This window comes from Trematomus bernacchii, unplaced genomic scaffold (genome assembly GCF_902827165.1).
Source record: "Trematomus bernacchii unplaced genomic scaffold, fTreBer1.1, whole genome shotgun sequence".
NCBI classification, from domain to species: Eukaryota; Metazoa; Chordata; class Actinopteri; order Perciformes; family Nototheniidae; genus Trematomus; species Trematomus bernacchii.
The window spans coordinates 1,799,205-1,814,821 of record NW_022987698.1 but is presented as its reverse complement, the minus strand read 5'-3'; the positions used below and the strand labels follow the sequence as shown (position 1 = coordinate 1,814,821).

At 40.8% G+C, this 15,617-nt stretch overlaps 1 protein-coding gene across 4 annotated transcripts in view; it reads left to right on the top strand.

The window, feature by feature from the left end:
* LOC117489561 (semaphorin-3F-like) overlaps positions 1-15,617 on the top strand; it is a 47,893-nt gene that overhangs the window by 26,684 nt on the left and 5,592 nt on the right. For 2 of the 4 annotated variants that reach the window (XM_034138935.1, XM_034138934.1), the window contains exons 3-11: positions 574-734; positions 820-882; positions 3,104-3,223; positions 4,638-4,727; positions 5,718-5,811; positions 7,181-7,300; positions 8,803-8,942; positions 9,992-10,106; positions 14,829-14,898. In XM_034138935.1, coding sequence (XP_033994826.1) covers positions 574-734; positions 820-882; positions 3,104-3,223; positions 4,638-4,727; positions 5,718-5,811; positions 7,181-7,300; positions 8,803-8,942; positions 9,992-10,106; positions 14,829-14,898 — 973 coding nt within the window. The remainder of the gene's footprint in view (positions 1-573; positions 735-819; positions 883-3,103; positions 3,224-4,637; positions 4,728-5,717; positions 5,812-7,180; positions 7,301-8,802; positions 8,943-9,991; positions 10,107-14,828; positions 14,899-15,617) is intronic. The other 2 variants (XM_034138937.1, XM_034138936.1) reach the window with 1 other exon arrangement.

Below are 15,617 nucleotides of genomic sequence, written 5' to 3'. Positions count from 1 at the left end.
ATGTGCAGCATAGACGCCACTTTAGCAAAGGCCACAACGGATGGTAATGTAGAGTTCTCTTGACACTTTAATGCTTCCATACATCAGTAGGTGATTTATGTTTTGTCTGATGCCATTCAGACTCTTGTGAGATTTACTGTAGGCCTTCTTGCCTTTGTCAAAATGTTATAACTAGATTTAGCATGTCCATAACCCCATAATGGCAAGATGTAATTGTAGAACTGGAGGGGAAAAAAGCACCAACAGCTTCTGTAAATTAGTTTAGAAGAGTCTGGGGGGAGATTTGGAAAACCATTAGCATACTATCATGACATCATCATCATACAGTGTGTGTGTGTTTGTGGTTTAGATGTTTAAAGTAAATGGAGAGAAAATCACCCAAGTACAAAACAAATAATAATTTATTTTCACTTTTTTCTTTGTGCCAAAAGTGAGCAGCCTAGACTCTTCTCTTGTGACCATGCCTGTGGTTTGTGTTTCCCCAATTGTATTTTATGTTTTTCTACTCCAGTGTTATAGGCACAGCTTGAAAGGAAAACCATTTATTTAAATACTCTGTTTGTCTCTTTGCAGAATTAAAGTCTACCGGCACCGCTCACACCTTCTCCTTTTTGCTGAACTCTACCGACTATCGGATCCTTCGCATGGATGAGGACCACGACCGCATGTATGTGGGCAGCAAAGATTATATCCTCTCCCTGGATCTGCATGACATCAACAAGGAGCCGCTCATAGTAAGAAATGTCCCACACAAACATTAGTCCTGGCTGAGCTCCGTGCAGGTTTACATCTGACCAGCTTGTTGATCTCTCCCCTCAGATCCACTGGCCCGTTGTCCCCCAGAGGAAGACTGAATGTGTCCTGTCAGGGAAAGACACCAATGTAAGTATTCAAGTAGCATGATATCAAATGAGTGCTGATTTGGATGTATTGAAAAGATTCATAATATGTTTTACAAATTATATTTTGGTATTTAGAATATTAGTCTAAGATGTCCGATTGAGCTCCTGGAGAGTCGGCTCAATGTGTTTTTTTTTTGTATATCTTTACGACTTTCTTTTTACATATTTAATGAATAACAAAGCTATCAACAGATGAAGCTTTAATTAAAAGTCCCATGCTGGTGACCTTGACTTTTTGGTAGATCTTCCATCAAGCCTTATAAGCAATTAATCAAGACCTGTAAGGGTGACAGACCCCCTAATGTGGCAGCTAATAAAAGCACAGCTGAAAACTAGCATCCCTTTTGACCTGCTGCACATTTTAACATAATTTCATCTGGTGATATCCTTTTGGAGAATTCAAGAGTGAGATTTTAGTGTGTCTTTTAGGATTTGAATGAAGCAGTAGGGTCAGTGGGGGACATTTTAAAGCTTCTTTCAGTGTGCGACTTGCTGTGAAGCTCTTATTTACTGTCGCTGAATCCCTGATTGCTGATTGCATACAGCTGCCGCCAATTAAGCTCTAGCAGGAACTTGGAACATGCGACATTCAGTTATCTCCGTCGGGAGCTGAAAACATATTCCAAACACCGGCTCACATATCTCATACATTTAGATATTTCGAATTAATTTTATCATAATCTTATTATCCTATTTGGACACTAATTATTGTTAGCCTGTGTTGTCCAGGCAGGCGGATACAATGAATCAGCCCCTTGAAGCTACAAGCCTGTATGAAGTGTTAATACGATTCAGATGTTCAGCCCCGACAAGGAAGCTCATCATTGAAATTCATATAAAACCAGATCCTTCTCTTTTGATTTTGTTCACACATTCTGCCCCCCTGAAACACACACATACACATTAGTCTCACACATGTTATGGTTGCGCTGGCAGGAGCGGTGATCACCAACAGGGTGATGAGGCTCTGGCTAATAACCCTGCCCCCCCCTGCTGGTAAGGGGTGCAGGCTGCTGTTTATCCAACTGGAATGTTCATTTATGTGTGTTTGGTGACCCGCGCCTCTCACCGCCTCTGGCTACATTGTATTGGCCCTGTACGTGCATGTATGAGCCTCTGTATGTGTGTCAGAGGTGGGTTTGATTTCATCACTAAAGTAAGAAATAAAATTGGCTACCGGGAGATATCCTCGCCCGCTCTTTAGGGAATGACAGATGATGACAATTCAAAAGCAATTCAGAGGGGATGTCCGCTCAGCCAGGAGGTCAAAGGCAATCATCCCCACTGTGCTCTCTGTGGGGGAGCACAACTCTGCGCTGAATAATACAGGCAGGCCCACATGCGTAACCACACAAAAACACATCCTCTCAAACCTCTGACTTGTGCATCTGTCGTGTTGCTGAGATCTGCCAAAATGCCTCATCCCCCATCCTGCATACAATCTTTTTTCCTTTTTTTGTACGTTTGGTACATCCTTTCTTTTTCGCCAGCTGTCACTAGCAGCCAACGTGACGGACAAATCTGAGCAGATCTCATCGGCCTGTACATTTCTGTAGTTGGTAGTTTTGATTTGGGTGGGTTGAGAGCGGGAAGGCAGACAGCTGGTCGGACAAAAAGAGATTAAAAAAAGACCCACAGAGCTGTTTTCACCAGCAGCACCTCTATGGATGCACACCAAAAAGAAAGTGTTGTTGGAAATAAACCACATCAGTGCAAAAATTCACAACAACAGGCCTGCCTATTCTACAAAGAAACATAATTGGATTTTAGAATCTCTGTTACTAAATAAAACACAGTTTTCACTCAACAGTCTTGTTTGGTCTAACCAAAATGTTTTTCGGTTTTCAAGTCTGACCGAATACTAAATTGCTTCTACCCTCAATCCCCATGGCAAACACACTTTCCAGCTGAGATGCACTGCTTTCCTTGGTTTTTGCCATACTGTTATGTGGTGTTTGGAAACATTTTTCCTTTGACATTGCCGTCTGATGTGGAGCCTGGTCCAGGCACACACACAGAGCCAAACACAAGCCAGCCAACAGCGGGAATTATAGATGGGATGTATTTAAGCCAGCTAGAAGGCTTATTAACCATTGGTGGGACGTTATTTATTATGCAACCCTTTTTCTACCATCACATTTTACACACACATTTTTTTAAACCCTAATTATTTAACCCTGTTTGTTGTCGCTCTCCCACAGGGTGAATGTGGAAACTTCATCCGTCTGATCGAGCCGTGGAACCGGACCCACCTGTATGTGTGTGGAACAGGCGCGTACAACCCCATCTGCACCTACGTGGACCGAGGACGCAGGTCACAGGTAACCAAAGACGAAGCCAGGCAACCGTGGAGACATTTTGACCTTCACTCTCTGCTTCTGTTAAGACCCTATCTATCAATCAATCTCTGGTCAGAGAATCTCCTCCTGCTCTCGCTCCTCAGTTTCACGGGGCTCTGCTTCTCTTCCATCATTTTCTGCCCTCTTACTTTTCATCGATTTGTGCTGTTTCACGGTCTGGAAGACTCAAAGAAAGAAGCTCATGGCCTGTCCTATCTAGATCTCTATTATTATTGCAAAATTGCTGTAGGTAAGGTACCTAACTGCTACCACTTAAAGGTCGTTGAGACACCAATCTTCTCTTACCGCTGGGAATAGCAGGTTGACACTATATCTATAGCAAATACCCTTCCTCACAGTCCCCCTGCTCCTCCTTACCTGTTTTTACAAAGCAGAGCCTGTGGCCTGTCTTTCTATCTGGCTGAGAGCCTCTGAAAGGCCATCATTACTGATGGAGCGTCTCATCCATCATCAGCCTTGTAGCCCGCCCCTCCCTCGCTCCAGCGCGATGGGCCACTGAGCTGCAGCAGCTGCGATCCACACACTTACATTCACCTCTCTGCCTGTTTAGTCTCACTGTTCAAATGAAGGGTTCACATGTCAATGTAAAGGTCAGTCCAGCCTCTTGTCATTCAGCTTCTCCCCTAAGGCCCAAAAGCTATGTTACTTCACACTATAAAGATTTTTCTGCGCCAAGGGTAGGTGTAAACAGAAACCAATTGTTCCGAATTCTTCGGAGGGCTTCACACATGGCCAGTCTTCAGTTAGCTCTCACTTTTTCCTTTAACGGCGTCACTCTTCCTGCTTTGTGGATGCTGTTTCAGAGCTCCTTTGCAGAGTTTGCTTCAACCTGTCGAGGTCAACATGAAAACTGTACTTATATTGTGCAAAATCCAAACTATCCTATCAGGGTTTAATTTAATGATTAAATCAAACATTGCACAATAGCAATCTCCTTTGATTATATGACATATTTTCCTGAATTTATTTTACATTTCTCAGTCCCTCACTGTACAGCTAGATGAAATGTGGTTGTTTTTTTCAATTGTTGCTTGTCTTATTGTGTTGCATTTCCTTTTCAGTCTTCATTCTTGGCACTGCATGGTTTATGCATGGAGTTTGCAGCTGTGTTTGCTCGACACTGACTCTAATCCAACATGGTTACTAAATAATGAATGTCACCCACCAAGTCTACTTTGAGCTCCAGTTTTACATTTTGCTTCCCATTATTTTTGGTAGAATTGTGCGTCTTCGTTGAGTCTACATGTTTTGAAGATTTTTCATTTTTTTGCACTTTCCTCTTTTGTTTATGTCGCCAAAGTAAAATTATCTTAATTCTGCGCTGTCAAACGTGGTAATAATTGAGATGGCCCACTGTGCCATGTCTTTGTTTTAGGGATCCCACTTCCTACAGGCAGCCAACTCTGGAGGGAGAACAAATCGGGCAGCAGACTCCAGCGATACATCAGAGCCTTTGGAGGCGAAGGTGGGCTGGGGGGAGTTTTGTAGCTACTCTTAAGTTTGTTGCCCACCTAGAGTACTTTTTCAGTCTCAGTTAGAGCTATATGGATAGCAATGGTATCCACAAAGAAACACTTTTTACAGATCTCGGAGGAACAAAAACAGCTTGATGAAACAAATGCTTTTCTAAATATGCTATTCTAAAGCCAGCAGAGCCTTTAAGGGCAACATGACTTGTTTATGCATTAGTATTTTAGGAAGATAAGGATTGAAGCACAGTTGTAGGCTACATTGCAGTAGGTAATTGAGTCAAGAGGTCGACTGAATCAGTTATTATCACCATGAAGGTTCATTTATTGGTTTTCCAAAGTTTTTTTTTTTATCAACACAAACGATTTAAGAGTTCTGCTGTTACTGAAGAACATATTTTGTAAAGGGTAAAACACAACTTTGGAATTGTGTTGCTTTCCCTTTCAAATGTATACCTGTCAGACATCCTCGGCAAGCTTTGAACCCCCCCGACAAAACTCCATGTAGACACACTCCCAGTGTTGACACAGATGTTCAAGATGTCCTCTTGCACTGTGGAATAATGAATTCTTGTCTGAGCCACTAACATCAGAAGCATGGTGGATGAGTTTTGGATTGCTCTCAGCATTTTCCTCCACCTCTCCATCTCACAGATAACTGGCTTTGTATGCTTTTTGTTCCCCTCAGCAGATCCAATAGTGCTGAGAGAGAGTCTGTTTTTCAGTGCCTGTAGGGTCACAGCTCTCACCTCGTCATTGTTGATGTGTCTCTTAACTGATCACATTAATGTTTTGATGCCATTTAAAACTGCCTCTGACATCTAAGTACTAGTCTTCAAAGTGCCTTGTTCATGCTGCATTCAAAGAACAACCTTCCCACACAACAAAAACATGATTCTTTAAACAAGATAAATCTGTTAGCAATTGAGTAAAGATAACATGTCAATTATTAATTGTGTTTTTTCTACTTTTTTACCTTTTTATAGGAATACATTTTCCGACTTGAACCTGGTAAAGTGGATTCTGGAAAAGGAAAATGTCCTTATGACCCCAAACTGAACAGCGTCTCTGCTTTGATCAGTAAGTCCCTGCTTGTTTATTTTTCCCTTCCCCCGCGAGTACATGCAGCTTTAAATAGCTGCGGAAAACAAAGAAGTTCTGCAATATGACTTTGGTTTACGTCTATGCATGCCTTAAAGAGATTGTTTATAACAGGAATTCTGTATAACTTTACATTATTTGATTTACATGTTATTTTGTGAGTATTAACTCAGTTGGTTGGTACGGTAGCTTCCCCTTTGGTATTAAGCCTTTAGGATTTTGAGTGAAGATTTGAAATGATCTTATTGTGCATTATAAATAAGTAAATTGTGTGTGAAAATTAATGATGTTATAAAAACACTTTGATGGACCAATAGTCCAAAACTCACACCGACTTAACAAAATACTAAACAGAGGAAATAGCAAATCCTTACAATTAGGACGTGGCAACTCAATAATTTGAGGCATTTTGGGCTCATCATTTCAGCTTTGATACAGCTATATTTTCATCAATATATTCATTCATTGATTTGAGTGTGCATAAGACGTGTCAATTAAAGTGAAACAAAAATAACATACAATCCTTAAAACCATTGACTCAAGCCTTCATCATTTTCAAATGAATCTCTCCCAGGTGGGTGGTCATTTGTCGCTAGCAGCTAACAGGTGGTCAGAAATGCCTGTTGATCAGTGACCTACTGCCCTGCACATCTGCATGTGTGTGTGTGTGTGTGTGTGTGTGTGAGAGAAAGAGGGAGAGAGAAAGACCCTCTCTTTTACTTCACTTTGTCAGCTCATTTCTACCTGACCTCAGAAAAACTGCAACACCAGTCAAATTAGCTACAGGATGTCTTACACCGCTGGCAGGGCCGAGAAATACCACACTGAGGAGAACGAGGGAAGCTGTATTTCCCGTGGTTCAGGCGTTAGACTGACTTTTCTTACCGACTACACCACAGTAAACTACCAGTAGAGACTCTTTCCCCTTTTCTCATGCACAGAAAATGACCTTGTTCCAACGCATCAGATGTCAGACATGTTGAAATGTGTGAATCCAGCTGTCCATTGGAATTACACTGATTGGGCTAATGAGTCTGATATAAGTATGATTGCCATATAATTGTGAGGTCAACATTTTTAACCCAGACGTGACATTTCTCACACTTCTGGACAGGGTTTGATTAAATTCATTTTAGACCCATTATGTATTTTGGCACTGTGCTGTGTTTTTTAAAGAGGAAATATGCATAGTAAAAACATCTCATTGTGAGAAGCCACAGTTGCTATACATACATTATTTGGATTTTGGTGAAACCTGAAAGGATGTAATCAGACTTGGTGATAATGTGTTCTATACTTTCACCTGTCATGACTTCAGCTCCTTTTCTTCCTCCTCTGTGATTGACAGATGGAGAGCTGTATGCAGGTGTCTACATTGATTTCATGGGAACAGACTCTTCTATCTTCCGTACGATGGGGAAGCAGACAATCATGAGGACGGATCAGTACAACTCCAGATGGTTAAACGGTAATGTCTCAAATCACGGCTTGTTGTACAGCCAGCATAATTTATTTCAGTCATCTTTTTCCAGACTGTTTATAATTTATTCCTCAGCTCCTGAAAAAATGTAGCCGTAATGTTTCAGGCGACCTCCCATATGTACCGCCGTGTATGTCGTCTGTTCCTAGAGCTATGTTGTCTAGGAATAAGATTGTTGATCTTTCCGTCTTGCGCCACATGACCACATGATCATCTGACTCAGAGCATAAAATGCACTACGCTAATCGTTGACCGCATGCCGCAGGTTCAGTAGTCGGGGGGGGGAATTACCGAATGTCAATAATGAGTCAGAGTGGCCTCGGCTCTCTAATGAACCGTGATTGTCACAGCTCTATAAATGCTGGTCGGGAGTTTCGTTGATGTTTCCAAATCAATCACGGCCTCCCCCTGGTTTCGTTGGCTCCCAGATTTTCCTCTGACCCTGTTGCCCTGACAACAGTCCCCTGGTAGTGGCACACTGAATCGGGACACCTGAGTCCCGCTAATCAGCCATGTGGAATCCCTCGGATATTTCCCCTCCCCGATTCCATGGTTCCTGGTTATCCCCCTCCTCCTGGTTTTGGTTTGTCCTCATTTGGGCCCCATGTCAGTCAAAATGGGGAGGGGCACCCATCAGTGACCCAGTAAGTCAGCCAGTGGGAACGCACTGTGATGCCATATTAAGCATTGTCACTAGGAAGAAATAAAGGGGGATGGGTTGAGGACAGTCAAAGTACTATTCTGGGCTCCGGGCTACTATTATTTAGGTTACAGCAGTATTCATTCTCAATAGACTCTGCCTCATCCGATTTCTCTGTGAGCACAATTTGGTTGTGCATAATGTTCACTGTCATCAAGTCTGTGAGGGTGTTGTTCCTTGAGCAACAAACATTTTCTCCGAAACAGTACTTAAGACCTCTATTCTGCCCATGTTAATATTAGTATAACTAGGTAACTTATCAAGGTATTTGTCTCAAGGTTTACTACTTTCAGGGACAATAAAGGTTCATGTTTCTTAATTTCTGTCTTTAATCAATTGTTATTGAAACTGTTGCAAATTCACAGATCTAATTCTGTACATGAAAAAAGAATGCAGCAGGTATCTTTCAAATGTTGAATCCCTTTTTATTTTTATGTTACTGCAGCTCAAAAAATAAATTATGTCCAAGGGAAACCAAGAAGGAATATCTAAGTTATAAACATACAACTTTGGCTTTGGAGGAGATACATTTGATATGTCCGACTCAGAGAATGATGAAGCTTCATATTAGCTTTTCTGCATTAAACAAGGTATGTTTTCCACTATAGTTTACAACAGGTAGTACGGGCAGAGGGAATGATAGGAGCTATGAGAAAAAAGGTTTACTGCATATCCAGTTGATATGCAACGTCGATGTACTTCTTATATTGTATTCATGGCAAAAGCCTCAGCTGGGGATCCTCAAATTATAGCTGGTCTGTTTTTGTCATCTTGTCTTTCTTTTCTACAGATCCCACATTCATTCACACACACCTCATCCCAGACAGCGCTGAGAAGAATGATGACAAGCTCTATTTCTTCTTCCGAGAGAAAGCCTCTGAGATGGGCCAGAGTCCCATGACCCAGTCCAGGATAGGGCGGATCTGTCTGGTGAGTTATCACAGCAGTCAGCAAAACTCGTGTTGATCAGCTCAACTGAAAGGTTTATATTTCTCCGGAGTGGTTGGGTATAGTCTGTTGCCTACCTCAGTCTCTTAGAGGCCCATAAAGAAGGTTCCCCATGAGCAGCAGTAATTGCAGATCCAAAAGAAAAAAGCACCAATTACAGAAAAACACAATCTTTGTTTGCTTATACTGCTAAGTTTGGAAAGTGTGGTTATTTTTATTCCTCTGCACGAAATGTTTGAGCGGCAGAGTTGACTTTTGTCCACATCTGTATACATGCAAATGCTTCAATACAAAGCCAGAGCCGTGTGTCTTCAGTGATGAAGTGCTGTGACCCAAATAGTTGATTTTCCCTGGAGATGGACAAATAATTCCAAAAGGGAATTGGCAGTAATTTACCTGATTATAGCACTATATGACAAATCAAGGCATTTAAATTCATCCTCTAGGGACCACAGTGCATCACACTTGTTAAGGAATATCAATAAAAAACAAAAATGACATCCTCATTAAAGTCAAAAGGGGTGTTTTCTCTTATTTCATTCATTCCTACTTCGGCAAACTTTACAAAGTTTCATGGCAATGGTTGGTAAAATATTTAAGATCGAACAAAGTTGACTGACTGGTAGACATTTCCACTCCAATAACGATGTGAAAAAGTAAATGTTTTTTACCACAAGAAACTTTGGAAAGCAGGATTCTTTCCCCATTGATGTTACAGTAGATTTAAAAAAAGACATCAAATGCTTGTCTTCCAGCTCGACAAATCATCTCGTCTCTGTAAATTGTGTTGAGTTTCAGCTCACAAATCATTCCCCAGGCTTTGAATCTCTACCTCAGCAGTAGAAGTTGGCTGACCTGCTGTGCAGATGGGCCAAGCTGAAACTCAGAGCTGATCTTTTATTCACACAGGTCCAATAACAACAGACCCAGGGCAGTTAGTTTGGACGGCTGTTTCAAACAGCTGTTAGTCAGACGTTGGTCAGACTCTTTCCATAGAGGTGTCTGGATGACTTCTGTCTTTTTCCCCGCAGAACGATGACGGTGGACACTGCTGTCTGGTCAACAAGTGGAGCACGTTCCTGAAAGCCCGCCTCATCTGCTCTGTGCCTGGAGCTGACGGCATCGAGACCCACTTTGATGAACTAAGTGAGTTTAAATCACTATTTCCTTGATTTAGATTCTCCCTCTATCGCTATCACAGCACTTGCTCTTTTTATCTGTAGACAGTTTTAAACCCTGACCCCTCATTAGGTGTGTCCTGTGTCCACCACCTGTTGGTCACAGCATCAATGTTTGTGATCTAATAGTTAACTACAAATCCAAAATATCCCAAATACTTATTCACATATCATATTCCACACATCAGGGAACATTGAATGCATCTGCTTAGAGTTGGTGTGGTAATGAATACGTGGCAGATGGAAAGTGAGAATTCTTACGTGACCGTGTAACTACAAGTCAAAACAAGGGTCTCCAGATGGACATGTGGTTGAGAGATTCAGTATCCACAACTTTCTCATTTGTAGAGGTCTCCTACATTTTGCCCTCCATTTGTTTTGCATACTTTCACAATGATGTTACAGTTTTAAGGCATTCGGAATTAGCGTCTCCTCAGATTTTGCTGCAGTGTGTGAGACACCAGCTCACTGTACTGGAAGACTCACACCCAGCAAACCAGGGTTTACAGCACCATGTGTCTGCTTATATACAGAAGTGCTGGGAAAAATCCACGGGAAGCTGCAGCTTTAGATTAAAGTATCACTGACTCCTACATGTTAAGCTTGACATGCCTATTCCTTTGAACATCAACATAGCTCATGTAGGTAACATCCTCAAAGGTAACACCTTTATCGTTAGACAGTGATCGTTCTGCTTTTCAGCACCTCTAACTTGGTTTGCAGAAAATGTGTACTTAAAGAAATAAAAAAACAAGAGATTGAAATGCAAGTACACACACGCATGCAGAGTAATCAAAGTAATGAGCAGCTGGGATCAGGCCGACTCCCCATGGATCATCCCGGTCTGTCGGTCATTCACATGACTGACAGGATTAACAAGGGATTTGTAGTATCCTTCAAATCATAATGACTGCTGGTATGAGCAGCAACATCTTTCACTACTCTCAACTGGTTTTTGCTATTGGAAAATGTGCTCTTGCTGGGAATAAAACACATACTATTCAATGATGAATTCAACTGCTAGCTCATATTTACAATTTAACTTTACCTAAGTCCAGCAAACAAAATGGATTCAACTCAAATGGATAATGCTAAATCAAGTTTCAAATGAAACATGTTTGTACAAAATCTAATGTTTAATGCATGTTGTGGAATTGTGTGGTACTGTAGCAAGCCAAAATAATACGTAGGTACTAATTTAGTCAGCCACCTTAATTTAACAGATGGCATGACTATATTATTTTAAAAGATATACAGCGGTTACTACTCTACCCTACTCAGAAAGCTTAATGATTTTTTTCTAGCCTTTTAACATGGTGATGTGATACCGACACTTTATTGTCAAATGTAAAGGGAAACTGTCAAGAGTGGTTAACACAGCCAGTAAAATTATAGGTAAACAACAGATTCAACTAAGTACGGCATGTACCAAAAAGAAAGCTTTAGAAAAAATGTAAACATGTCCTCCCATCTATTCTACTCACTATTCGGATTGCATCCCACAGGAAAGAGCTTTAGGCTTTGGTCCAAGTGTAGTTAAATTATTTAATACATTGTCAATTGCAGATCAATTATTCTCTTCTCCTTAATCCTAGTCCTTTGCAAAAGCTGCTTGTTTTTATAGATAGTATATAATAGTCCAGTTGATTATTATAAGATTATGATTGAAACTCACGCTGTTCAACAATTTTCCACAATATAGACAAAAAGTTCAAATGCATCTTAATCAACGTTTATAGACTTTAATATTGTGAATTATCCTAAGATGACATAATAATTTGCAGTGTTTGACCTACAAGGTGTTAGAAGTTGCACTTGAACACACCATGTGGTCAGCGGCATTATCTCTCTGTCATCATTTATTTTATTCAGAATTTGCCCTCATATTGTGACAGCATTGAATAATTCAGCCAGTAAGTGTGCATCATGCACAGCTGTGAGCTAAATGTAAAGTAGCATCTCTTATTCCTGCTGTGATGAGGCTTTGCTAGTTGCAAATGTATGTTATGCATTAAGAGCACTCTGCCAGTGACAGAAGAGCGCTCTTCTGTCAGCTGTACTTTGAGTCGTCTCTCTACAGGACAGCAGGTCAGTTGTAGTCTCAGTTTATACGAGAACTCGTGGTGAGGTCATTGTGAGTGCTGAGGTGCAGTAGAACATCCCAAAAGCCTGTGGTCAGTCCGTCTTCCCATAACCACAGACCGTCTGGTAGGAATGTATTCTGTCTCCAGTCCTGCTGGTCCTGATGGAGTCCAGCAGAGGCATCAGAGTGGTTGTACAGAGACTCGAGGGACAGAGTAGAGTAGATTTAGACGGTGAGGCACGGGCTAACGGAAGAGAAAGCATTCAGCAGGGCACCGAGGGAGAAGAGGAATATAAAGACTGAGGGGAAGACTCACAGACACAGGGGAGATGAAAACGTCTGCCAGACTAAAATGAAAATGAATGTGTGGGCGATAAAGTTTTATTGCCTTTTCTGAGATGTAATTATGGAGGGAAACATTGTTTTTTCATTGAGTTATTTTTTATGCTACTGTAGTCCCCAAATCCCCAAACCTCTTTACTGTATATAACATTTCAGTTTGTTTTTCCATTTTCTCTGTACTTATTCTAAGTGGACATTTCAACAGCATAAATAACATACTCTCTCAGGTCATCTGACAGTCTCTTTTCCATCCTGTGACTATTCACTGAGTGCATCACTCACACTCTTGTTTCTACTTTAATAAAAAACATATGTATCCCCTCTCTTTGTGTTTGTTTCTATGCTCACAGCAAACAGAGATGTTTTTCTTCTAACGTGACACAGAGAGTGCCTCAAAGACTTTCTGATTTGACGCATCAGAAACAAAAGTTGCAGTGACGCAACTTGTTCTACTTCTCCGTTGATTTATTTATCTTCTCTTTCACTGCGCTGGTTCTGCAGCCAGTAGGTCTGTCAGGCTGGCGTCAGATGGGTTATGAATTTCAACTTTGTCTGCCAAAAGTTAATTTTTGCTTTAGTGTGCAGCCATTACCTGCCATGTTAAGACCTTGGCATGTAAGGACGTTTTTTTCTGAAACAATTTCAAACTTGTGATCAAAGGAGCGTTTTTTTTATTATAGCAGTCAGAAATCATGTTTCAAACAAGCCGTGTCAGTTTAAGCTCGCTCCTGTTTATTTTGTGCAGATGACGCCAAGGGCCTAAAGATCAAATCACATGTTGTTACACTTGACCCTCATTTTCACATATGTAGTTGTGGCTATATGTTTTGTTCTGTTTCATGCTGATGATTTAAAAGGAAATTGTTTTCCATAACTAATCTACAATAGAAGTCTGTCTGATATAATATAATATCATTTACTCTAATTCAAGAAAAAAATACGGAACATGAGCATGGAACTGAAAAAAATGCAAATAGGAAAAGTTAGTTGCTGAAATAATCACTATATAAACTGTATTGCTATATTTTGGCTGCAGAAAGGATGATGTTGATCAAAAACGCATATTTAATCATATCCTGGGGAAAAGTCCGTTTTTTCAAATATGATGAAGTCCTAATTTAGGGAATATTTAGGAGAACAATTTGAGTTGACAGCTCTCCATTTTGAATGTGGTTGGATGGAATAATGTCTTGCTTCTCAGGGATAACAATAAAAGATCTCAAGTTATAGAAAGAGCAGATAGGATTTCATGTGTCTTTATTATAATTGGTGTTTTTCTAAAGACTTTTGACTTTAGGTTATTGTTGTACTTGTCTTTTCAAGGCCTTTTTAAACTCTTTTCATTGGTTTTCCATTAATGCTCAGTATTGAAGCGACAGCGGGCGAAATGTTATTCTACCCAGACTGTCTCATTTATTCAAGTTTTCTTCCTTATTGTTATTCCTTGCACTTTTCCCTCATTAAGCCATCAAGGATATACAGGGTTCACAACTGCCTCACCCCCACAGTCATTGGATGCATATGGCTCCTATTAAAGTCATGTTTCACCAGAGATCTCTATTTCGCTTGTATTCCCTGCTGAGATTTAGGAACCAAAGTTTCAGAATTGACAGGGTTTGGATTCGGGATCTCATTGAGGCTCTGGCAACCGCAATTCATGAGGAAGTCTCCTTTAACTCCCCCTCGTAGGAAGCAAAAAGTCTCCAAATGCAACAATTACAATTATTTTTGGTTTGAACCAGGTGGAATCTGGGAACTAATACGTCTGTGGGCTGATTTGATACAAGACACAGACACTAATATTTACTTAATACATTTTTTTTCTTTGTCTGACTATTCATCATGACAGTTATTGTGCTTCTGTGGAAAGGTTGCCATTTATTCATGAGTCCCAGAAAGTAACCTATAGTATTCAATCCATTACTTCAATAAAATGTTGAGATATTTGTTCATATTTATTTTCTTACTTGTTTGTTTACTTTAAGTATATTAAACCTATAAAACTAGGGTTTTTTCAAATGTGCATCTTTTACTTTAAGGGGGCATTCAATGCTTATTTAGAGGTCATGTTTTGGGTTTCTACTAGATCATTTATACATACTTTAATGTTTGAATATACCTGCATTAATCCTCTATCTATCCGTTTTAGCACCGTCTCCATAATCCTCCCTGTCTTATTCAGCAGTTTCTGGGCTTGGTAAGCTCCTCTGCTTTTATGGTTTATGACTGTGACTAATTGCTATAATCTTTGTCATTATCTTTTAGGGGATGTGTATATCCAGCCAACACAAGACAACAAGAATCCTGTCATCTATGGAGTCTTCTCAGTGTCAGGGTGAGTCACTGACAGCCTTCTCAAACTCTCTAACTTTCATGCAGTCTGGAGGAAAGGTGTATTTTTGTATCTTCTGCAGGTTTTGTTCCGTTTTAGACGGACTGAAGATGTCAGCTCTGTCTCTCTGATACTGAGATGCTGTGTTGCGTATGACCTGTCAGATTCAGCTACAAAGGCAAAACAGGCTGAGAATCTGGAGCCCAGAGGGAGTCTCGCTCCTCTGAGAGGCTGAGCCTATAGTTCTTCATAGGTCAGGTTTGATAGCACGTTGTCATTCAACAGCCAGCATTAAAATTCAAGGGAGCCAACCAGACATGTAAATTGATATTCTGACTGTGCTCAAGCAGGGAGAGGTGCGCACCGAGTCATAATAAACATGTCTTGATTAATGTATTTGAGAAACAAATACCGTTATTGTTTCCATCTTTCCCTCAGGCATCAGGCACGTTCAAACCCAGCTGATAAAAACACACGCGGCGCTAATGATAGAGGCCCATGACAGGAGATACAAACATAGTACACCCACCACACAGCAGCAGAGCCAGAGCCAGAGCTCTGGCGATTCTCAGCAGTACGTGGGTGTTTGTATGTCAGTGTGTCAGACAGCTTGACTCTAGTTGAGTCGGTTTGAGAGAGTGTTTGTGCGTAAGGATGTTTCATTGCGTTCCCGTTAGAGGCCGGATGAGTACGTGGGAAGGAAGTAGATTCTACCAGCCGCA